This window comes from Adiantum capillus-veneris, chromosome 10 (genome assembly GCF_014529385.1).
Source record: "Adiantum capillus-veneris isolate H3 chromosome 10, ASM1452938v2, whole genome shotgun sequence".
NCBI classification, from domain to species: domain Eukaryota; kingdom Viridiplantae; phylum Streptophyta; class Polypodiopsida; order Polypodiales; family Pteridaceae; genus Adiantum; species Adiantum capillus-veneris.
Window position 1 is genome coordinate 70263480 of NC_140940.1, and position 26021 is coordinate 70289500.

The following is a 26021-nucleotide window of genomic DNA, read 5'->3' on the forward strand; positions in this document are numbered from 1 at the left end:
GGAGATGGACTCACTACATCGCAACCAAACATGGGAGTTGGTTGAGTTGCCTAAAGGTAAGCGGGCACTTCAAAACAAATGGGTGTACAAGCTGAAGGAAGAAGAAGGTGGGAAGAAAAGGTACAAGTCTAGGTTTGTGGTAAAAGGGTTTTCTCAAAAGAAAGGTATTGACTTCAATGAAATATTTTCTCCTGTTGTAAAAATGAACTCAATTAGGCTTGTCTTAAGCCTTGTGGTTGCTCATGATCTAAATCTCGAGCAAATGGATGTAAATACGGCATTCCCTCACGGTGACTTAGAGGAGGAAATCTACATGCTTCAACCAAAGGGGTATGAAGTAAAAGGTAAGGAGAAAATGGTTTGCATATTAAAGAAGAGCTTGTATGGTTTAAAGCAAGCATCAAGACAATGGTACTTGAAGTTTGATCGATGGATGTTGGATCATGGATTCACAAGATGCAACTCGGATCACTGCGTCTACACGAAGAATTTGGAAGATGAGAAATTCATCATCCTAATGTTGTATGTTGATGAAATGTTGATTGCAAGTGCTAACATGCAGGACATCAAAGACCTAAAAGAGGAGCTGTCTAAATCTTTTTCAATGAAAGATTTAGGTGTTGCAAAGAGGATACTTGGTATGAAAATATCAAGGGACATGACAAAGAAGACAATAAAGCTATCTCAAGAAGATTACATCAAGAAGGTACTAGAAAGGTTTGCAATACAAAATGCAAAACCAGTTTCTACACCTTTGGCTGGTCATTTTAAACTAACGAAGGATATGTGTCCAAAGACACAAGAGGAGATAGCCTATATGTCTAAAGTTACATATGCTGCAGCGGTAGGTTCTCTAATGTATGCTATGGTCTGGACAAGGCCAGACATTGCACATGCAGTGGGAGTTGTGAGTAGGTTCATGGACAACCCAGGTAAAGAGCATTGGCAAGCTGTGAAGTGGATACTTAGGTATCTAAAAGGGATAACAACAAATGCTTTGTATTTTGGAGGAACTGATATTTTTCTAGAAGGGTATGTTGATGCAGATATGGCAGGTGACAAAGATACTCGAAGGAGCACTACTAGCTATGTGTTCACGGTTGGAGGCACATCAGTAAGCTGGGCTTCAAAGCTGCAAAAAGTGGTTTCACTTTCTATCACGCAAGCAGAGTATGTAGCAATGACGAAGGCAAGCAAAGAAATTCTGTGGCTTCACAGATTCTTAGAAGAGCTTGGATTCAAACAAGACAATTGTGCCTTGTACAGTGATAGCCAAAGCGCTATCCATCTTGCGAAGAACTCATCCTTTCATTCAAGGACAAAGCACATTGAGGTGAGATATCACTTCATACGCACTCTTTTGGAAGAGGGACAGCTAAAGCTAGGAAAGGTGCATACAAGTGAAAATCCTGCAGACATGTTTACAAAGGTGGTCAACAAGGAGAAGTTGAGCTTTTGCTCATGTTCAATCGGCATTCAAGGATAAGAAGCCAAAATGGAAAGCAGTCAACAGGTTTGGTTTGGAGATCAGTCTCCAAGTGGGAGATTGTTAAGTATGGAGCCTGATTTACCCTTGTAATTTTCTGTGGTAAAAGCGCACATTTGTAAGGCCCCCATTATGAGGAGAAGCCATCGTGCGTGAAGGAAAATCACTCGCCGGAAACCAAAATTTTCACGGCAAAAAATCAGGGGCAACTTTAGGGGCCCGCCCCCGAGACTTTTTTTTTTCTCCTCGCCAGAATATTCCTTTTCGCTGGAATATTATGGCCGGACGGCGGCCGAAAAGTGGTCGAAAAACAACCGTCGGTTGGCCGGTGGCTGAATTCAATGGCCGGTGGCCGAATTCAAAAGCGGACTTGTCTTCTCAAGGGCAGCCACACATGGGCGGATTGGACATTTCTACACACATTTCATAGAGTGAAGTTGATGCAATAAGGTGAGTATGAGGTGGTGAGAGTGAAGCAAGGCGGGAGCTCCATTAAGGGTATAATCCCTTTGTAAACTACTTGTTTTGAAGTACTAAAGCCATTGAGTGGCTGCTTTCCCGTGGATGTAGCCCACATTGGGTGAACCACGTATATCGTGTGTACTCTCTCTCTCTCTCTCTCTCTCTCTCTCTCTCTCTCTCTCTCTCTCTCTCTACTCTATAATCTCGTGTATGTAAATCTATCTCTTTCCATTAAGTAATCTACTCAAATATCTATTTAGCTACGTCTTATTTCCTAACAGAGCCGGGGTCGGTACTTCTTCAACATATCTTGCAAATATCAGCATTGCTTCATTGGTACTTCCTACTAGGAACTCAAAATCTTCTCCAAACATCACCTTCTTCAATCAAGAGTGTACTACGTTTTCCTTGGTGTTTCACTGTTCTCTCTAGTTCACTGTTCAATCTCACCGGGACGGTGAGTGGTCTTGTGGTGGGTAACCTGTAGAAGTTCTACAGTGTCACTAGCATGGGACAAGCAGTTAGTTGAAGTTTCGCTTGATTTCAGGGCTTGAGTTCACATTGGGCAGACTCTCGCTTGGGCAGTGACACGTGGCAAGTGTTACGGATGGTGGTCCAGTGGACACGGTGGCCAGAGCACCACCACCTCAGTTAGGAGATAGGCTTAGATCGATTGGGATATCTTCCAGCTGTTGGTGACTCTTTAGGAGATACATATGAGTGGTTGGTTTCAGTCGTGGGTACGCATCATCATCTACTTTTGTGTGGTCAGTCGTCTAGAGTCGGTCATCTTGAGTTGTACACAGCACATATGCACCATCCCTGCACAGTTGAGCCTCGACCCCCCCACTGTACCTATGAGATCTAGGCTAGAGCTAAGTGTGCTTCCATGCCAGAGTCTGTATTGGTTTCTTTGAGTTAGTCGATGTTCATGATGTTCATGTTCAGTACTGAGTTGTACTGTTGTTTCTTTGTTGTTCATTGTCTTCCTTGTTGGCATGTTGTTGAGTGAGATCTCACGCACATTGCACTGAGGAGCACCCACTATAGAGGGCACGACACATTATCTTCGCTACAGTATGGTGAAATGTTCACCCCATGTGATGATGTTTGAATTAAAGTTTTATGGTTTTAGATTGGATTATGAAGTAATTTGATGGTTTATGTCGGAGGTGTAAGAATAGAGTCCCTGTACAGCCTGATTGTCTTGGAAAGGATTGTTTGGTATATGTAAAACATTATTTTGATTGAAATCATGTGTTATGTTTCTCATGACAACGTCGATACAAGATTAAGATCACCTACATCACTTAGCCTTAGATGAAAGGATCGATGATGTGGGGTTTTGCTAGATCGCGTGTGTTGCCTAGATCCTCTTCTTTTTTATTAAGCTTAGTTAAATGACTTACATTGCTAATGCATTGGGGATTGTTCCTTGGCTTGGCCCAAACACCTAGTGTGGCACCAAAGACGCATATCACCTAAACCGGTGTGGTTGGTGTTAATTTTCTACCACCTGCTCGTATTTGGAATCCTTTTAGAACTCGGGTTCATGGAGAGAGGCGAAGTAGCCTTGGCTTATGTCTAGCGTAGGTAAATTGGAGGTGTTCTGGTTGACTCCAAGTGAAGTAAGATTCTCTCTATCCATAGTAGGAGCGGACGTGGATGGGTGGACCGATCGAATCACGCACCACAAGGTCCGTCGCTTCTACTTAATCATTTATATTTTGAAGTTATGGTATACCTAAATTTTGTCATTCATTAATTCATAGTTTGCCAATTTTATTTAGATGGGGTATTTAAAGATTCTCTTTTATCATTTTCTTATGTCCTGTATGCACTCTATTTCACCCTCCACTCTCTCTCTCTTTTCTTAGGAAGTCTTCCTCGGTGTTTGGAATGGTCCAATACTATCAATAGTAATTTTTAGTTCTGATTTTCTTGGACTTAGGATTTCTCAAAAGGTCTCGCTCTATGTTTGGGATTGCTCATTATTTGCTCGATAATAACCAATATGGATACTTTTAGTCAAACTTGGGTTGACATTTTAGTTCAAGACATTAAAAAAGGATTTCAACCAATGGCATTTTCCCTCTTTACTCTCATAAAGCCATCATATAGAAACGTGTTTAGTTGTCTAAACATTATTTACCCAAGTAGTTCCATTACCTCAACTTCATCATTAATTATATATAGATACATTAGCTAATCAGATTGTTTGTGTAGTGTAGGAACCTTGCTTTGGCAATTCATGACTATTTGTTTTCTTGCTTAGGCCTTCATTTAAACCAAACCGATCAAATATGAAAATCAAGTAACATAATAACCATTCAAAGTATTCACACGTTAAGTTAGTCATTATTTATATGCACCATGTAAACTACTAGGAAACACAAATCATCACAAGAATGCAAAAGAACCTCTATTATTGTAAAAATACAAGTCAGATACAAATGGATTTTTAATAGAGTTTGGTTGGGTGGAAAAAAATCATTCTACTTTTTCATACGCGGTACAGCTTCGAAAAAAATAAAATTGTGGTTTGGCTCTAAAGTGCTTGCATTTTGAATAAAAGGAGTAGAGCTAAAAATAATTGTAACGTAGATGCTCTCTTTATTGTTGCATAACTAGGTGGTGGCGGTACACTTGGGGGTGAAGGGGGGCTATCTGTTGAAGATGGAGGTGATGGAGGAGCCATGAACAAATCACACGATTCACCATTGCATGTAAGCTGTGAATTTCCTCCATACCTACATACATGACATCTCAATCAAATAAGAAACAAGTAACATAAATACCCATAGGAATTATTTTCAATGAACAATAAGCATAAGTTACTTATGATACATTAAAAATTCTTTCCAAAAAGAAATTTATCTTTATTGATTTTAGCTTAGCCATCTACAAGTCCTTGACTATCTATAAATGCATGTCATTCTTTAAACTTATATACACAAGCTGAAATGGACCAAAATTCTTTCATACACCTCCTGAATTGATTAATGTTTCTTTGCTTATACTTAGTATATTGATTTCGTTTGAATTCTTGTGGGTGATAATATTAATGTTTGTGTATCCTTGAGGATTTGTATTGCTATCTTGGTTTTTATGAGGTAAACTAGTTACAAACGCAAGTTGAGAGGAATAACTTGGAAACAAAGTTTTCATATCAATTCATGACTTCAATGAGTGTTTAAAAACAAGGATATATGCCTCATGCAATGCCAAGGGTTCATGATTTTGCAAACATCAATGCTATCCTCAAAGTAACCTTAAGTATTATTGATTCTCCTTGTATAAAAAATAGTCAATCATCAGCAAAAGATTGTTTGCCTTTATACAATTGTTCTACCCAAAACGTAAGCATTAGAGCACCTCAATGACAAATAAATATAATGGCTATTCATTTTAATTAGGCTACAACTATTATTATTGCAGTATTATTGTAAAAAATAGAGAACGAGAGAGCCTGAGCTCTTGCAAAAACACACACACACACACATACAACCAAGAGAGCACACAATCGGGATGGAATAAAGTTGCTTCTTGTTCTTCCTTACTTAGAATGATGCAAAGGTCTACAAAAACAAGTCTGTTTACAACATAAGAAAAACCTATGTACAACAATCAATGTGCAATCGACAACGACCGAACTAACAAGATACATGGCAATCACTCTTGATATGGAGACCAAGTCAGGAAAGCTTAGCTGAAGTACTTCTGGCAATGATCCTCATGTGTGCTAACTCGTGCCCATGATTAATGTGTTCACCAATGGGATTTAGTTTATGAACCACATCTTATCGTATGGATATTGACATGACATTAAAAATAAATGATACCACATGAAATGAAACCCACAATGAGTGCATGAAGGTGGGTGGTTGGGACACTCGGTCTTACAAGTGTGCGCCTACGTTCTTGGACGGTGGCCCCAGCTAGGTGGTGATGTTGGATGGTAGCTACAGTCGGGTTCGGATGTTTTGTTCCGACGTGTGCCTATAGGTGGTCCTTGTAGCCGGGAGATCCATCTCCTTGTAGTTGTTACATGACTTCCATCTGCTTGTAGTTGTTTGAGAGGGAGAGGTTTGTCATGACTACTTGTTGCATGTATGGAGTATTCCTTTTTTTCTCATATAGAAGGTATACAAGATACATGAGAAAATGCTACCAACCATCCTTAAATAAAGGAGAATGTAGATAAATTGCAATCTCTTCCCAATGCGTAGAAATTAACACGTCCCAATTTTATTTATTTTTTTCGACACACCAGAGGGAGAGGTGCTTATCCCTTCCAAATATTAGCCATGTTACATGGTTGGGCAAGGGCCGCGTACCATCGGGTTATTCACAAACGTAGGCATCACCATGGCCACCTAATTGATGCACCACGTGCTTGGAACGACGGAGAGAACTCATAGCAACCAACTAGGAACCTCCTCCTCTCGTGACCCACCCCAGGAGGAGGATGCACTCCAGTGTCCAAGGGCATAAGCCCTGCAACGTTAACACCAAGCGAGCACAAGGTGTCCCTCTAGAGTGTGACCCAACAAGGGATATGAACAACACGTCCCAATTTACTACCCCTCGTTACGAGGATTCGAACCCTCACCACTGTAGAGAGAGGCGAATGCCTTCACCGACATGCTCGCGTGTGTTTTCTAATTCAGTTGTGTTCTATTGAATTATGCTTGAAAACTCTCATCTGCATCTCAAATGGCAAGGCTCAAATCAATTGAACTTCCTAACATACACTTCTTAACCACAAAAAGTATTGCACTCACTCTTAGTCGACCCCAATGCTCTTCTGATGTCATTCCCCTAAAATTAAGAGAGCATATACTTTTTAAGAGTCTAAATCTCTCTCACATAAAGTTCATAATTGTTGCCCAAGTTCAATTTATTTGCCCAATCACTGGCCCATATAATGCACTTTTCTTCTTTCACTGAGCCGGAGAATGACTCAAACAAACACATGCGCACACAAACGCAGTGCGCACCCTTCTCTTCACAAACCAAACATTCAAGCAAGGTAACTCACGTGAAGTTTAGAGTGCCAGCCTTGAGCTTTGACAAAAGAGCTGGTGGTACTTCTCCTTCAAGTTGATTGTTTGCTAAATACCTACAAACTCCCAAAGGTTGAGAGACAAATTAGAAGGAAGGAAAAGATGTAGACAGATTTTTAGATCATCATATACCAAGTTGCTTCAGCAAAAGAGACTTACAACTCCTTTAAGCCTGGAAGAGTGCTTAATGCAGCAGGTATCGAACCTGAAAGTCTATTGTTTTCCAGGTTCCTAAACACATGCAAGTTGACAGCATTACTCAGAAAAAGAAAGCCTTACTGACAACTTTTGAGATACAGCTACATCATGTGTGCACACATGCACATGCATAGAGCTTACAGAGTTTGTAGTTTCGTCAAGATGGCAAACTCTGGAATTGGTCCCGTCAAACGGTTCGTGCTAAGATCACTATTGAGAAAAGAGACATAAAGGGAGAGTATAAAGATTATGATCAAATCAAGGCCATTTTCTTTCCTATTTGCATTGAAAAGAAAAGAAAAGGAGAAAGAGAGAAAGAGGAAGAGAGAGAGGGAGAGGGAGAAGGGCAACCCTACAGGACTTCCAAATTACTTAGTGGGTTGAATTCAGGGATCATTCCAGTTAGATTGTTTCCATCAAGATGGCTGAAACAACCAAATTCAAAGCAAAATCAGCTTGACAAATTCACGTCTCTCTTGTTTTCTCAAATAGCTTTTAATACCATTCCATAACACTAGTTTCACAAGTTTACTTACATTTCAGTGAGGCCTAGCAACTTGTCAAATTGACTGTATATCACACCCTTGAGAGCCCATCTGGACAAGAATCTGAAACACACAAAAATTGAGATTAGCTCATCCAATTGCATTCACAATGTTCTTGTGATGAAAATGAACATTCACATCCCATGTCTGCGGTCTCACAAGATTTGATCTGTCAATCCTCACTGTGTATTCATAAGAAAGATACAGTAGGCATCATTGCATCATCTAGCCTAGAACCACTCCCCTAGTTCCCATGAAGGCGTACATCAAGGCTGGCCATCCTGAATCCTAATTGCCCACAACAGCAGTGTGGGAGAATGCCTCGTAGTGCATGCGGTCAGATCTTCCTCGAATCTCCAGCATCCATTAAAACAAAAGTCTGAGAACCATCACTAATTGTACCAGCCATTCAATCTGGGAAATAATTCACCTTTAACTCAAAGGAGACATCATGAACCCAAATGCACCATCATGAATGCGAGGTCACATTAGGGTTTTGATTTCATAATTTCTCACTTGTCAGATCTCTTGTCATTATATCTGTGCTTAATAACAGGTGAGAGGACACTCCCATTTCTTTTTTTTGAGAGAGATTTGGACAACTCCACGGAGTCATGGACAGCCCACACCAAAGATTTCTTGGTTTGCACCCGCTAGAGATCTCCGACTGAGGGAGTGACCTATGTGGAACAACACACTAATGCATAGAGGCCAATGCAGAGATAGATGATGTATTTCTTTATACCTCAGCAAGATAAGCTGACTACAGGTGGTGCTACTAAAGAGAGAATTTTATTTAATAAGGCCATAAATTTACATTGCTCAAGACGCCCAAAGCGTCGAAAGAGAGCATGATACATTGCTATCTGCAGTAAAAGATCCAGGCTATGTTGCAAGATTAGGCACACTTGCTTCTTTGTTATGGAGGAGATAGATCCTTTGTGTCATTTAGGCATGTAGGTCATTTTGACCTTTTGCAAACGTTAATAGTATGATTTCATTTCCTTTCATTTTCTCTCTTCCTTCTCATTTGCTAGCTACTAGAGATTGCCCTTAAAATTTAGGTGTTTGATTTATACAAGCATTTTTCAACAAGTATTCATCATGCTATCAAAAACACAAGACCACTTACATGGATGTAATCCTAGGGATGCCTTCACCTAGAGAGCAATAAACCCATGTCCAAGGAAACTTTTCTGGCATGCATGGATCTCCAAATGACCCGTTGATCGTATAATAGTCCCTTATATCACGAATTGTGCGTGCTACAAAATCCAACCAAGTTTTTGTAAGTCGAAATGTAGGTTTGTTATAGAACATATTCTACAGAAGATATAAAGTCAACGACAATAAATATCACACAGGATATCAGAAATCATTTCATAAAGCACACGATTTGGAAAAATAAACAAGTCTCTCTCAGTCCATATCTTTTTTTTTCCTCAAGAAAAAGATCCTTCCATTAGTTAAGAAAACTGCCCAATGGGCTACAATCTGCCCGTGCTAGAAAAGGCTACATCAACATGTTGGGAGACTCTCCTAATGAAAAACAAGATATGTACAAGGATGGCTAAATCAGGAAATGGGAGGAGAAAACAACCACACTAGTGGACAGTACTGCCATCTAGTGCACCATGGACCATGGTGAAGAAGGGCCCTGAGCGCCAGAGTCACAAGAAAGCCTCATGGCGCTCTCGCATGCGACCAGAGCTGCCCTGGAATCTCTCAAACTGGCCCCTAAGTGTGTGGATCAGCTCGAGCCAAACGTTGCGGACACTCTCTGCCGGTGGGACAGGTTGAGCCTCAAAGATGCGAAAGTAGCCAGCTCGCCAGATGAGCCGCAGTGTCGGGCTGCAGATGAGCTCCCAATACCACTCCCTATCTCTGCTCCGCTGTCGAGGGATTAACTCGGTGGCTGGCTGGAGTGTAGGTCGGCCCTCCTGTATCACAATCATCCTGCTAATTGAAACCATCTCAAAACGAAGTGTTGGGCACGTAAGTGTTGACCAAGCTCTCTCTCCCCGGTGGGGCTCTCAGTCTCATCTCCTGACCCCTCCACTCCTCAGCCGCAGGCGACTGGATATGCGCCCGTTGCGAGGCGATCTCTTGGTAGTGCTTTCTCTACTAGCCGTGTGGCTCGAGAGGGACAGCCCCACCTGAGGCCGCCTTTTTTGGTGCAGACTTCTCCTTTTGCAGCAGTCCCTCGAGATTTAACTAGCTTTGACATTCGCAGACACTGGGACTTCTTCGACTAGAGCTTCACACGGTTCCTGGGTGACTCTTCTCCCGACCTGGAGAAAGCTTGCTTTCAAGTTCACGTCCTCTTTCTTGCAGCTAGAGGTTTTGGACACAGCAGTAGGTTTGTCCTTTCCGCTATGCGGTAGAGAATCCACAGAGTGGACCCAGCACACAGTTCTTGACTGGCTCCAGACTCAGGCTATTGAGTTCTCACACCACACAGGGGACTTAGGGGTGACAGATCTGGTGCAGACACTTTGGCCTCTTGCCAAGTTCAGCATGACGCTCGGATGCAGTGGATTGCAGGCACATTGTGGTGCATTTGTTTGCTGACACTCAGAGCCCTCCTCCTTGTTATGTATTTGTACATGAGGATTCTTGGACAGAGGATGTAGCCCTTCGGGGTGCACGCTCGGCTTGGGCATGGAGCGGGACAGTCACTTCTTTCGCGCTTATCTAGAGGTCGTTCGGATACGGATTACTCCCCATCCAAACCGGCCTCAAAGATAGCGAGGTTGGCTGCTGTGGCAGCAGCTATTTTCTCCAACTGACTCCATGAGGATTATCTCATGGAACGTGCAGGGATTAGGAGGGCCTCAGTTTCAGGGTCAGAGGGATCGCTGCGTCAGAAGCTTCAGAGATGCCTTGTGGGTGGTGAGATTGACATTCTTATGCTACAGGAGTATCATCTTTGTGAGAGCCGCATTAGACGATGTGGCCAGATTTTGCGTGGTCGCTATGAGACATTTTGGTCAGCTGCATTTGGACCTGGAGGCGTCCAGGGAGGGGTATGTATGACTATTGCAAATTCTTTGCAGCAAGCCATTGTGGGCAGAGGGAGTATTGTGCCAGGCAAGGCTAAGTGTATTACTCATGGGCTTCCTGAACATCTATGCGCCCAATGTGGCGAGTGCATGTGCAAAGTTTTGGTCTCACATTGTAGAGTCTCTGCCGCAGAAATGGTGCATTGGGGGTGATTCAACATGTTGGAGGACCCCTCTGATAGGATTGGAGGTAGTCAACGTAACCGCGAAACGTTTCAAGGCCGAAACGTTTCACACTAAAACGCGGTGTTTCACCACGAAACGTTTCAGTCCAAAATGAGAGCACAGTGAAACGTGAGACCGAAACGTGCGTTTAGTGACTTTGAAACTAAAACTATGGTAACTTGCTGTTAATGAAACGGCTTGTGTTTCACTTGGTGAGCGAAACGTTTCAAGGCTGAAACGTTTCACCTGTCCTTACCTGCCGAAACGCGTTTCATGGTGACGCTGGAGGTAGTCATACTACAGTACATGGAGTTGAGTTGGCAACTTGGGAGAGGTTATGTATGACTGTGGGTTTCAGATGTGTGGCAACATTCTAGCTTTGTGAGGTCCCCAGATAGCCTGCTGGCCTTCTCTCGTTTGGACCGCAAAGTAGAAGGAGTGAATCTATCTCGGATAGATCGCTTCTACGCTAGTGACCTCTTCTGTGACTTGGGTGGGTCAGTTTGCATTCTGGCTGGGACTTCTTTTTCGGACCATGCACGAGTGATTCTCACAATGACAAATAGGCAGATGAGGGGGAGCACGATGCTTCGCATCCCTGAGAGGGTCTTGCTAGACTCTGCGCTCAGAGAGCGAGTGGTGGCTCTTTGGACAGAGGGCTTAGACATGCAGGACTCTCCTGCTGACAGAGTGGCCTCTGGTCTTGCTCAGCTTAGTCGGTTAGTTCTCCAGGAGTCTATGGCCCACCTGGCTGCAGCGAGAGAGGAGGAGCAACGTCTCCGATGGGGTGTTGCTTCCTTGCAGAGGATGCAGGAACAACATCTAGACAGTCCTTGGTTGGAGGAGCAATTGCAACAGGCTCGCCGGGAGCTTTCCAGCACAGAGGAGAGACGCCAGGAGTTTGCTTTTCATCGACTGGAATCTCAGTGGACCCAAGTTGGGTGACAGAGTGACAGGGGGTTTCTTTGAGACAATGGGGCCCCGACATGCGCATGCTAGGGTCAACCAGTTGAGGAGCCCTGAAAGGTCAGTTGCTTCAGAGCCAGAGAACATGCGTGCCATCGACTTTTACCATGACCTGCTGTCAACAGAGCCTCAGTCAGAGAGTCAGGATGCATGCAGACAGCAAGTGTGGGCACAGATGCCTTGTCTTGTGACTGAGGAGATGCGCCAGAGGCTTGAGCTGCCTCTTCAGTTAGAAGAGCTCCACGCGGCCCTCAGAGCACTTTCCCGTGGTAGCTGTCGAGTTGAGGATGGTTTGACTCCCAGCTTTTTCTTAGAGTACTGGGACTTACTTGGCTCAAATCTCTACAGCGCTTTTCAGTACATCCTACACATAGGAGAGATGTCTGACAGCATGAGTGAGGGCTTGATTTACCTCATTCCCAAGGAGAATGGCACCTTGGATGAGATTCGACAGTGGCGGCCAATCACCATTCCCAAGGAGGGTGGCTCCTTGGATGAGATTCAACTTTTACCGTGACCTGCTGTCAGCAGAGCCTCAGTCAGAGCATCAAGATGCATGCAGAGAGCAGGTGTGGGCACAAATGCCTTGTCTTGTGACTGAGGAGATGCGCCAGAGGCTTGAGCTGCCTCTTCAGTTAGAGGAGCTCCACATGTCCCTCAGAGCACTTTCCCGTGGTAGCTGTCCAATTGAGGACGGTTTGACTCCCAGCTTTTCCTTAGAGTACTGGGACTTGCTTAACTCAGATCTCTGCAGCACTTTTCAGTACATCCTATACACTGGAGAGATGCCTGACAGGATGAGTGAGGGCATGATTTACCTCATTCTCAAGGAGGGTGGCTCCTTGGATGATATTCGACAGTGGCGGCCCATCACCATCCTCAACTCAGTCTACAAAATTCTCGCCAAGGCTCTGAGTTTGAGGATTCAGCAACTCCTAGAGAGCATCATACATGGGACACAGACAGGTTTTGTTAAGGAGCATGGTATCCTTGACAACATCTTCACTTTCTGGGAGGTATCTGCCCTTGCACGCCTCCGTGGTGAGGATTTGGTGATACTTCTCGATTTTGAGAAGGCCTACGATAGAGTTGATTGGGACTTTTTGGAGGGCACTCTATGCAGGATGGGCTTCTCAGATACATGGATCAGAGGTGTGTCAGCTCTTTACAGACAGACACACAGTCGGGTACTTTTGTCAGGTGGTAGAGGAGATCGTTTCATGCTCACACGTTCGGTCAGACAGGGCTGCCCTCATACCCGCTTCCTCTTTCTGTTCTATGCTGAGTCGATGAGCAGGTTTTTGGTTTCACAATAGAGCAGGTTGGTCTACATGGCTTAGCGCTCCCTATTCGGGTAGATGAGCTACTGGATGCTGAGTTTGCAGACGACTCAACCTTGTACTTGGAGGGCCAGGAGGCCAACCTTCACAGGTGTGAGCAGGCTCTTGAGACCTTCTGTTGTGCATCAGGTGCACTGATCAACTGGAGAAAGATGGTGGCTTTCTCGGTTGGTAGTGCTCCTACACCTAATTGGCTGCCACGTGAGGGTTTCAGATGGATTCCTCCAAGGACTGCAATTCGATACTTGGATTGTCAGGCTGTTTTGTACTTGTCTCCTGAGCAACAACAGATTGCTCCCGAGGAAGTTGTTACAATGGAGTTCTGCACGACTTTCACTGACAGGCAAAGTTGTAGTGGCCAACCAGGTGTTGTTGGCTGCTATGTGGTACATCACTTCTTGTTGGATCTTTTTGAGTTCCTGCATCAGCCAGGTAGAGAGGCTGATCAGGAGCTTCATTTGGTCAGGGCGTGACACTCAGATAGCCCGGGCCAAAGTGGCCTGACAGGTCATCATTCTTCCTTGTTCTCAGGGAGGGTTGGGGATCACAGACCCAGCACAGCAGAGTAGAGCCCTTCTTGGGAAGTTTGTTGTCAGAGGATTACTTCCAGGGAAGGAGTCCTGGAAGGAGTTTTTGCTTCAGCAACTTAGTGCTAGAGTACCTCAAGCTGGAGGCCCCTGGAGACCAGTGTGACATAAAAACGCGTTTCATGTAGATGAAACCCCGAAACCTATGAAACGTTTTGCCGAAACGCATGAAATGGACAGACATTTTTTATGAAACGTTTAAAATTGGGCTAGCTCCAATTATGCATTGGTTTTTTATTAAAGTTTGAGGTCTAGCTCCAGTTAACAGATGATTGTGGTCCCTAAAACTTATGGTTTGTGACATTGAATTAAGTTTGAACTTTGTTCAATAGAAGTACTTTGCTAAATGAATCAATGATGCATCAGTTATGATTCATGAAACTAGTGGCTGTGTTTTAACTTTCATCAATACTGAACGTCTCTTTGATCGTGCTCGCTTGAAGTCGCTTCTAAGCAGTGAGCAATGAGCACGTCTCTCTCTCTCTCTCTCTCTCTCTCTCTCTCTCTCTCTCTCTCTCTCTCTCTCTCTCTCTCTCTCTCTCTCGTTCTCTCGTGGACATTAAAGTCTAGAGTCATGTGTGCTACATTGTATCATATTTATCATATTTAATTAATATATAATTTAATGTTGTTTATGAAACCTGTTTCATGTTTTTGACGCTATGAAACGAAACGTTTCAAAACCTCGAAACCCCGAAACGACCGAAACCACGAAACATTTCATGTCACACTGCTAGCGACCTTCGACCATATGAATTTTCACAGAGATGCGCAGGGTTGGCCTAAGTAGGAGATTGGAGAACCATTTCGCTGTGAGTCTGCTCCGTTTCTGAGAGTAGCTACAGAGAGGCCTGGAGTAACATCAGCCTACTTGCACGGAGAAGCGCATGAGGAAGCCCCTTGTTTGGAACCCATGGTTAGCACTGAGAAGAGGACACTTAGTTGGTAGTAGGCCTCACGTTTCTTGGGGTCCCATGGTAGAGAGTCCACCACGCACTTTAGGTGACTGCTTACTGTTTTCAGGCTTATCAGAGGAGCTTTAGAGCATCCATCTACAAGGCATGAGAGGGGTGCAGAGCACCTGTCAGGACATCAAAGAGGCAGTACCAGCTGAGTGGCTCACACCTCTCGAGTCAGCAGCACCCAGATGGATGGGGGCCTTCACGCGATTGGAGGTTCTTATCGCAGTTCGGGCTTGCTCAGAGACTGTACCCTGCCTGTTTTTCGAGCTACAGGGTGAGGGTCGCTTACACCGAGTTTCAGTAGAGGCCCCACGGGTGGCAGAGTGCTGTTTTCAAAGGATCTGAGTTGTGGGCATCTGTGGGAGGACTTGTGTCATAGATCCTGACCCTGCAGCTCTTGAGACTGGCCACTCGAAGTTGTGCGCTTGGGAGTGATGTCCACTCGCACGAGTGTAGTGGGATCTTGGAGAGTGGTTTTGGAGGGACCCTTTCTCCTCATTCGACCATCAAGGTGTCCCTTTCTTTCAGTACACTGTTCGACTGGGACGTCACATACTAGCAGCACGGAGAGAGGCCCGTCTTGCTGCAGCACCTCACTGGCAGGAGAAGGGTCTCACAGCTGAGTTCTTGTCAGCTTTTTGGGAGAGGTTGTGGGACTCCAGACAGCCGCGGCGAGTCACCTTGTTCTAGTGGATGGTTGCACATCAAGCTACAGCAGTTTGGAGCTGGCTTGTACACAGTAATCTCTCGGCAACATGCGCAGCTTGTGACCATCTTGTGGAGAGTTAGTGCCATTGTCTTTGGGATTGTCCTTTGGCACAATAGGTTTGGCTTCGTGTCCTTCAGCTAATGCCAGCTCTTTCCACGGCACGTCAGTACACTTGGGGGGAGCTTCTTGGTCCACTCTCACGGGCCCGGCACTTCAATTTGAGCTATCCTACACCAGCAGGATGATAGTGATGCAAGGGGGTCGACCTACACTCCAGCCTACTAGAAAGCTTACTCCACAGGAGTGGAGAAGTGAGAGAGAGGAGTGGTGGGAGCTCATCTGCGGCCTAACACTCTGGTTCATCTGTCGGGCCTGCTGCTTTCGCATCTTCGAGACTCGCCCTGTACCACCAGCAGATACAGATTGGGATCTTTGGCTAGAGCTGATCCATACTCTCAGAGGACACTTCAAGAGACTCTAGGGCATCTCCGACCGCATGCGGGAGCGTAGAGAGGCTTTCCTTCAACTTTGGCGCCCTTGGCCTTTCTTCACCATGGTCCAGGGTGTGCTGAGATGGCACTACCGTCCACCTGTGTGGCTTTTCCCTCCTCCCATCTCTTGATTTAGCCTCATTGTACATATGTTGTTTTTTCATTGGGAGAGTCTCCCCTTATGATTGTTGTAACCCTCCTCGTAGAGGTGGTTGTAGCCCCATGGGCAGTTTCATTAACTAATAAAAGGATTTTTTTCTCAAAAAAAAAAAAAGTGTTGACCACCTTGCAGCACCCCAAGTAAACTGGTTGGCTGTAGAAAGTGCAGGCATCAGCCGAAGAATCCGAAGCCAAACCTCCTGCACCATGGGGCAGTCCCTTAGACAGTGCCGTTGTGTCTCAAGTGGGTGGTCATAGGCGGCACATAATGTCGAGAGGCCATTGTGCACCAACCAACCCCCGACTACAATAGCTGGATGCGCAACTAGCCACTTGAACATGGTGACTTGCCTTGGCTGCCTGCCGTCCCACACCTTGGATAACTTTCATCCCACAAGCGCTCCCAAATCCTGCCAAGAACTCGGACGTGAGACCAGTGAAGGGCTGCAGCAGGACGAGCCTCTCTCCTCGCTGTCAGTATGTGACATGTACTGGAAGAAAGGGGTCCCCGGGTGATCGAAAGGATCCCACCAAAACCACTCCCATGGGTCCCACTTCACTCACACCAAGGGACGGTTTCCCCAAGCCCAAAGCCGTCAGTGTCCTGACTCAAGATCTGACGGGTCAAGATTTCAAGGATACAAAGATAAAAGTAAGCATCGTGGACTATGGAACAAAGTTAATATTGAGCTTGTTGCTGCTCTTACGCCATCGCTCCCACCCCCAAACGCCCTCGTACTCTTGCTCCCCCCTCCATCCTGCTGACCTACCAACCCGTCTACGCGCTGCACTACCAGCCTTATCCCCTCCCCCGCCCCAATTGACTTACTCCCCTCCCCACTCCTCCCCTCTTTCTCCCCTAGCTCCGCCCCGCACCCATGAGCCGGTGTACAACGAGGGCTGCCCTCAGCGCACAAGTGTTCATTGTCGACTTTTTTGCCTTCTCCCTAGAGCAGCAAACATAGAATGGAAGCCCCTGCTCCATCCCAAAGGGACTCCACAAAAGCCCCCTCGTCCGACACCGCGGAGCCGACCCTTCGACTTGCTCTTTCGCCAGAAGAACAAGTGAGCTTGATGGCCGAGGTGGAGCGGCTTCAAGACACCTCCGTCACTTACAAGATTGTTTGCACACGACCCAGTAGAGGCGAGGTTCGAGACCTGCTCCAAGCCCGCGACTCCTCACAAAAGTGGGCAAGATCATCAATGTGCAGATTCTCAGGAGAGGCTACTACCAGAAAGATTTCGAGTCTCCAGAGATGCAACCAAAGTGATCTCGAAGAGCTCGCTTGGCATTCGGGCGGCTAGAGCTTACTTCACGTAGTGGCACCATGGCTTCTACCTTACTACATATGTGCTTGAGGAGAAGGCACATATTCCCATCTCAGTTTTCTTTTGAGAACGGAGGCAGGAGAATCTTCCCTTACTCTTCAGGATTGGCTCCATGTTTGGGACGGTCTTGGAGACCCCGTATGCCGGTTCTTGTTAGAGACACACATACACTCCCAAAGGTGGTTCTACTGCCTCGGGTGAGTGGTGGTTGGATTAGACAGAGAGTGGAGTATACGGGTCTCCCGAACCAGTGCTTCATTTGTAAACAAATGAGCCATCTTGCGAAGGCCTGTCCACGGAGGAGGCCTCGACCATAGCACAGACCCAGCTTACTAGGGCTCGTCACGCTCAGCAACCAGAGACACAAGGAGCATAGGCGGGTACCTCGTCCGAGTCAGGTGCCCAGGCAGAGGAGGGCTAGCAGCATGTTCGTGGCCAATTCGTGGCCAAGGGGATTGACACGCCAGTTTGGCGCCCCTGGTGGTCGACCTGCACCAGGCCAATAGCAGTGGTTTCCACAGGGGACCCTTTATAGCAGGATGAGCCGGCGGATATCCCCTCCACCTCAGCTTCACCACCGGCAACCCCGCCCCCTCAGCCTATCCCACCCCACTTCGTTGCCTGTTCCCTCTCATACCTTGCCGCTGGCCCAGAGGATAGGTCAATCCTCAGTAGCTCGGAGGTCTCTTGGCAGTGCATTTGCCACGAGTCGTCTGGCGCGAGACTCGAGAGGCATCCATACCTGCGGATGCCCCTACTAGTGCAGCGTCACCTTTTGTGGTAGGCCCATGTGGGCTCACCGGTTTTGACATCGGTCGCCATTGAGACTTCTTCGACTACTACTTTACATGATTTATCGGTGGACTCTTCTCTCAACCTTGAGGCGGCTTTCTTCAGAGTCCATGCACTATTTCTAGCAACCAAAGGGGCACATGCCATGGACACAACGGTTGGTTTCTCGTTCGCATTGTGTGGTAGGGATCAAACTAAGTGGACGATGCATACAGTGCTGGATCGGTTTTATGTTTAGGTTCTTGAGTTCCCTCACCACACGGAAGCCTTCGGGGTGACAGACTTGATACAAACTCTGTGACTGTTAGCCACGTTCTCTATAACACGAATGTAGACACATTGTGGTACTGTAATGTACCCAACATTTTTCAATAAAAGTATTTCATTTACTTTGCAAATATTTGAGGGTTGCATTTTATTAAGTTAAAGAGCATTCTAATGGAACGATCGATCAAAAATCGGGCTTTAGAACTATTAATTATGACCCTTATTCACTTGAAAACAATAGGTTGATGAAAAACTTAAGTCTCAAAACTGTATCTAGAGATAAGAGTTGACCTTTAAGAAAGAAGGAGCAATTTTAGGAAAGAAAGAGGAGAGAGTTAAGTTTAGACTTCTTGTCTTGGAAGCCAAGCTTCTTCTAAATTTAGAGACTCGAAATCGTGTATCGGAATCCGAGCCCGCAAAAATAAAATAAAATTTAAATAATAATAATAATAATAATAATAATAATAATTTTATATATATATATATATATATATATATATATACATATTTATTATTATTTTTTTTAAAATTATTATTATTATGTTTTTTATAATAAAAAATTTTATAGAGCCGCGAACGTACGCGAACTTATCTTTCCTCTATTCTTAGCAGGCCTTGAGAGCCTATATAAAGAGGCTTTGAAGACACAGACACACTCTCAGAAGCGGAAGCTCTCTTGCCTTGAAGTCGGAGTTACCTTCTCTCCACTCCCTCTTATTGAGAGAAGTGAAATTAGAGACTCATTGTGCCAAGAGTCGAGATGTCCCAAATCTACGTGCCCATAAAATTGCTAGTCTCATATCATATTTATGGTTTATGGATGGCGGCCATGCCTCTTAAACGTGGGGAAAAAGGCGTTGTTTATGGATTCTAAATATGTCAATGCGATTTCATCTTTATGTTAGGGAGTAGTTTTCATTAGATTTATCGACCTGGCCTGTGGCGTATGACCCTTATACCCTCTCTTCTGTTGCTCGTATCTCTACTTTGTGGAAACGGAGTAGGGTGTCGTCAACGGAAAAGGAGAATAAAGGAAGGCCATCTATCAAGTCACCCCAATCTGATTGGGGTTGGGGACCTCACAGGTACACTTTTTTACAAACACTCGCAGTGCATGTAACAGACTTGGACACTCCAAGTCGAGAATCTACCACGATAGCACAAATAAATACTTCAAAATAATTCACAGTTCACGACAATCACCGCGGAGTTCCGTGCCTAGAGATATTGGCCCCAAAGATTGGCATCCCTTTCGGTATTTCTTTTTGTATTAATCTGAGTTCAAAGTACAAGAGTGCGGGCAGGCACTCACACTTAGACTCTGCATCCAGATGCTCTGAGTTGTGAGAGGCCTCCTCACATATTTAAAGATTACAAGGGTTGCTAAAAGCGGAGCCCAAAAGCTGAAAATCAAAAGCTTTTAAAAATAAGGTAAAAGCTTTCTCTCACAAGCTCTCTTCAGCCCCCAAAATAAAGCAAAGGAGTTCTCTCTCTATCTCCCTGCGTAGGAAAAGCATCACCCAAAAGCTGCCAAAAATTTCCGCAATCAGCATCGCTTTTTGCGGGCGTCGGTGTACTGCTGGCCTGCCGCGTCAGCAATGCCACGTCAGTCTCTACCAGCTGTTCTACAGCGGAATTTCCGGACCAAGGACCGTTGTGTGTGTGTGTGTACTGGGCACGGCACGTCACAGTTTGTGACATACCCCCCTCTTGAAAGCATTGTAATCGCCTCGATTACGCCTGCAAAACAGACAGAAAGCATAAACTGCCTTAGCAAACACTGACTGTTAGTACCGACGCACTACGAACACACATCTAGCACATGTACCAATCAACAGTCACATCACATGACATCACAGGACATCACATGACAAATCACATTCAACATTGATTCGAATCTTAGAGCATGATTTATCGGCAATGCAGTTAGCAATCGCATCTAGATCCACTCAGGACCTCTTAGATGCCCGATTGAGTTTTCCTCGCCCGATAGTTGACCACGGCGTTGTTCTTGTGGTATCAGGGAATTCCCAAGAGGACATCACAACCTTCCAAAGGCATTATGTAAAAGTTCTCATGTCCCAAATACCCCTGACAATGCAACCGAAGTTTTCCAATGACAAGTGTAATGGCTACGTCCCTGCCGGGTGCCGCTAGAACTCCCTCTGCAAGTGGTCCCATCCGATCGGGAGTGATCTCGAGCCGCACCGCCAATTCCGGTGAAATGAAGTTGGCCTTGGCTCCTCCATCGAAAAAGATCAGGGGTTCTTGGTCTTTCACTTTGCCCCAAGCTCGGCAAAGTTCTGTACTCTCGTCCAACGTGCTGGGATCGGTACCCACGCAATTTGGAACCAGTCTTGTTTTCATCTTGCCTTTTCTTCCATGTTCCTCAGCTACTCTCGAACTCTCAAGCCTCTCGTCGTCCTTGTCATTCTGTTCTTTCTATGCCTTTTTATTGCACTTCGCGGAGATATGTCCAGTTTCCCCACATCCAAAGCACTTCCCTTCCCTAATGTAGCGAGCTCTCTCCTGAAGAGTGAACTTGGGTCGTGCATCCTTCTTTTCTGGGTTTCTCTTCCTCTTTCTACTTTCATTTGTCGAAGTTTGTTCGGCTCTTTGCGTCATGATCTCATCGGTGGGGTAGGTCATACTCCCTGAGTGAATGGAAAAACCCCGTTTCACATGACTCATCAACTCCTGAATGGAAGCTGACTTTTGTTCCAAGCAGTGATCTCGGATCTCTGTAGGTAGACCTAAGGTAAACCACTCAATCTGTTCCTTGAACGAGATCTTCTTAAATGAAGAGGCGGGTAGAAAAGAGCTCCAGAATCTCTCGCAATAAGCGTCCACTGTATCTTTCTTGGTCATCCCAAGATGGTTCCAAGCAGTTCGTATATCGCGTTCATACTCTCGAGTCAGCCAAGAAGAAATAAAAAGCCTCTTGAATTTCAGCCATTTAACTGACGTAGTCTTGTTTAATAGAAGCGTGGACCACCAAGTTCGAGCATTCCCCTTAAAGTAAGAGGCAGCTCTCCAAATCTGTCACAAAGTGATGACGTGGCGGACAGCAGAAACCCTAATTTCTGCCAGAAACCCTAAAATTCCTGCAAACCCTAATTTATGCCAAAAACCCTAATTTCCGAAAATCGCGGAGGCGGAATTTTTATTTTTTTTTAAAAAACGCAAATCTCAGCTTTTCGCTTTGATTTGGGAGAAAAAGAGAAAAAGAGAACTTGCTTTTTACTGACTCTCATTGAGAGAGAGAGAGAGAATCTGCTTTTGCTTTCAAGCTTTTGGGGCTCTGCTTTTGGGCATCCCTTGTAACTTTAAATAAGTGGTTTGGGCATTCACTTCTTAGAGCATCTAGACGCAGAGTCTGAGAGTGAAACCCTAACCGCTCTCTTGTACTTTGATGATTGATTAATACAAAAAGAAATACCGAAAGGGGCGCCAGTCTTTGGGGCCAATATCTCTAGGCACGGAACTCCGCCGGGCTAGTGCAAATCTATTGTGATCTGTGAATTGTTTTGAAGTGGTTATTTGGTGCTGTCGCGGTTGATTCTTGACTTGGAGTGTCCAAGTCTGTTATAGTGGTATCAGAGCACGGCCGATTTCTCTTCTACGGGAAATCCGATCCCCGAAATTTTTTTTCCGCGGCACCTATGGCTTTAGGCAATGATCAGTTGACTCCCTCTGCATCTGGAGATGCGGGCTGGGATCACAACGAAGATTCAGACAGAGAGTATGGCCCGCCTTAGCCTACTCAGGCGGAGCAAAGAGAGATGGAGCGTCGTCAATTGATTGGCGATGCAACAAAGATGATGCTCAATTTTGCCAAGGACCTGAAGATGGCAAAATATGTGACCTAGACCTCTTTGGAAGGGGTACAGATGGAGTGGCAAAGACCCACAACACCACTCCCGAAACCCGCTCTCAAGAAACCTTCTGCCTCCAAGAAATATACGGAGAAGGAACTAGAGACCGTGGTTGATGCACGGATTGATCAGCTTTTCGACGTGCAAAAGAAAGGCAAAAAGCACGGGAAAAAAGCAGAAGAAAGACACTGACTTCCCAGGATATTTGGGTTGTCGGTTGACATTTGACAAGGCAAAGAAACGGAAGAAGCGTGTTCGATTTGAAAGAGTACCGAGTTCTTCTTCTTCTTCTTCTTCTGACAGTTCTTCTAGCTCCTCGGATTAGAGCGAAGAAGACAGAAAAAGCAAAAAGCGAAGCAAGACGCAAAGCTTCGGAAAGGGCAAGAAAAAGGCAAAGAAGGCTACATCTCGCCCATAGACTGACAGTTCTACTGAGGACTCGCCTACAGACAGCTCAGATTCCGATGACGGAAAGTTTTATGCGAACAAGAAGAATTTTTACAAAGCCAACCAGTATGACTTTCTCGAAGATAAAAGCAAGAAAGTCCGCGAGTTTAAGGAAGGTGGCCACTCGATCAAGTTTGATACTTTTCAGGATACTCAGATGCTTCGAAGGCTTTGTCTTTTATACAACAGTTTGACATCGCTTTCGCGGGAGGACGCTATTCAGAGCACTCCAAGATTCGGAGAGCTACCTCTTACCTTAAGGGGAATGCTCGTACTTGGTGGTCCACGCTTCTTTTAAACAAGACTGTGCCAGTTAAATGGCTGAAATTCAAGAGGCTTTTTATTTCTTCTTGGTTGACTCAAGAGTTTGAGCGAGATATACGAGCTGCTTGGAACCATCTTCGGATGACCAAGAAAGATACAATCAATGCTTGTTGTGAAAGATTCTGGAGCTCTTTTCTACCCGCCTCTTCATTCAAGAAGATCTCGTTCAGAGAACAGATTGAGCGGTTTACCTTGGGTCTACCTATAGAAATCCGAGATCACTGCTTGGAACAAAAGTCAACTTCTATTCAGAAGTTGATGAGTCATGCGAAGCGGGGCTTTGCCATTCACTCTGGCAGTCTGACCTACCCCACAGATGAGGCCATGACACAACGAGCCGAACAGACTTCTGGGAATGAAAGTAGAAAGAAAAAGAGCAACCCAGAGAAAAAGGATGCACAACCCAGCTTACTCCTGAGGAGAGAGCTCGCTTCATCAGAGAGGGGAAGTGCTTTGGATGCGGGGAACATGGACATATCTCCGCGAAGTGCCCTAAAAAGGCACAGAAATAACAGAATGATAAAGACGACAAGAGGCCTGAGAGTTCGAGAGCAGCTGAGGAATGTGGCAGAAAAGGCAGATAGAAAAGCAGAACCGGTACCACATGGCGTGGGACCTGCATAGAATTTAATGAATGAAAGTACAAACTTTTCCGCTTTTGGGGCAAAGTGAAGGATCAAGAAGCTCTTTTGAAGGAGCCAAGGCCAACTTCTTTTCACTTGGAATTGGCGGCTCGATTTGGAAATACGCCTAACAGATTGACGCCATAGGCGGTGGTAGTTCGACTAGCACCCAGATGGGATGTTGCCATTACACCGAGCATTGGCAAACTTTGTTTGCAATGACAGGGGTGTTCAGGGCACGCGAGTGACGTTCTACTCAGGATCCCTTGGTACCACAAGAACTACGCCGTGGTTGACTACCGGGCCGAGAAAGCGACTTTGATAAATGAAGGGCTTAGAGATTGTACTTGATGAACTTCAGTTTCTTACTCATTCTTTTGGGAGAGAACTGAACGCTGGATAATGGTTGAATATGTTTTGACCTGATCAAAAGAACGCCAAGATTTTTCTCCACACTCATGCCGATTGCTTTTTAGAGGGCTTGAAGATCAAACCATTGATCTGATACCTGGAAGCACGCCACCGAATCGGCCACCTTACCGTGTGAGCCGAGTACAGAATGAAAAGATTATGAACCCAGTGAAAGACCTCTTGGAAAAGGGTCTTGTCCAGCCTAGTACTTCACCATATTGCTCTCCAGTGTTGTTGGTTTTGAAGAAAGACGGATCTTGGAGAATGTGCATCGATTATAGCACTCTCAACGAAATCACCATCAAGAACAGATTTCCGATTCCTAGGATCGATGATATACTCGACAGGTTACAGGGATCCTCGTGCTTTAGCAGGATTGACTTGAAGAGTGGATATCATCAGATCAGGATAGCGCCAAGAGATGTCTACAAGATAACTATTCGGACGACTTTTGGGTTATTTGAGTTTTTGGTGATGCCTTTTGGCTTAACCAATGCTCCTGCGACATTTAACCGGATGATGGACAGGACTTTTCGAGAGTACAGGCTATTTGTTGGCATTTTCTTTGACGACATCATTGTTTTCTCCAAGAATCAGGCAGAACACAAAGATCATCTTCTTCAAGTCTTTCAGGCATTACGAGATCACACGTTAGTGATTAATGCAAAGAAGAGTGAATTTTTCCTACCAGAGATACACTTTTTGGGACACATTGTGTCAGCAGCAGGAGTGCAAATGGACCCGGCCAAGATAGAGACTATCCGTGATTGGCCCGATTTGAGGAATGTCCATGAAGTTAGAAGCTTCTTGGGACTATGTTCGTACTACAGGCGGTTCATACGAAAGTTTGCAGAGGTTGCTTCCCCTTTGCATACCTTGACACAGAAAGGAGTACCTTTTTCGTGGGGACCCCACAGAGGTGACTGCCTTTCGGACATTGAAAGAGAAATTGACTACAGGACCAGATTTGACTTTGCCGGACTTGCAGAAGTCATTTGAAGTATTTTGTGATGCTTGTGGTCGTAGTATGGGTGCAGTCTTGATGCAAGAAGGCCATGTCATAGCTTACGAGAGCTGTTTGTTCTCTAGGCCGGAGATGACAGCACAGATCATGACAAAGAGCTTTTGGCGGTTATCCATGCTCTTAATCAGTGGGGGCATTACCTACTCGGAGCGGATTTTACTGTCTTTACAGAACATCAGAGTTTGCGCTACTTCTTGTCACAGAAGCAGCTTTCGGAAAAGCGCATGCGGTGGGCGAACATCTTGTCACAGTTCCACTTCCAGATTGTCCATGTGCAGGGACAGAAGAATGTGGTGGCAGATGCTTTGTCTCGGAAACCGTTGGTTCTGGCTATTTCCGCGATACATCATAGGAGCTTCGAGGATATGGTCGATCAGTATGCCACAGATACAGATTTTGCAGATATTTCACACGGATACGGGATGGGGAGACAGTAGCTGGATACTCCCTTCGGGAAGGCTACTTGATGAAAAAGACTATGTTGTGCGTTACACAGCCGTTGAGGGATAAGGTTATGACTGAACGCCACTGTCCACCTTTTACGGGTCTCCGCGGCATTGCTACCACCATGAAGGGGGTAGAGAGATACTTCTTTGGGCCGAGACTCAAAAAGGATGTGGAAGAGTTTGTGCGTAGTTGCTTGGTATGCCAGAAGGTCAAGTTTGACAGGCATAAGGCACAGGGATTGTTACAGCCTTTACCCGTACCCACCCACACCTGGGAAAGTATTG

General features: G+C 45.3%; 1 protein-coding gene across 1 annotated transcript in view; it reads right to left on the bottom strand.

Moving 5' to 3' along the window:
- Window positions 1-4353: 4353 nt before the first annotated feature.
- Window positions 4354-26021, bottom strand: part of LOC147449032 (putative LRR receptor-like serine/threonine-protein kinase MEE39) — a 56483-nt gene continuing 34815 nt past the window's right edge. Inside the window, exons 5-11 of the mRNA XM_086522508.1 lie at window positions 8890-9022; window positions 7749-7820; window positions 7569-7637; window positions 7354-7422; window positions 7174-7245; window positions 6990-7070; window positions 4354-4698 (exon numbers count right to left, since the gene is read on the bottom strand). Coding sequence (XP_086378634.1) covers window positions 4497-4698; window positions 6990-7070; window positions 7174-7245; window positions 7354-7422; window positions 7569-7637; window positions 7749-7820; window positions 8890-9022 — 698 coding nt within the window. The 3' untranslated portion in view covers window positions 4354-4496. The remainder of the gene's footprint in view (window positions 4699-6989; window positions 7071-7173; window positions 7246-7353; window positions 7423-7568; window positions 7638-7748; window positions 7821-8889; window positions 9023-26021) is intronic.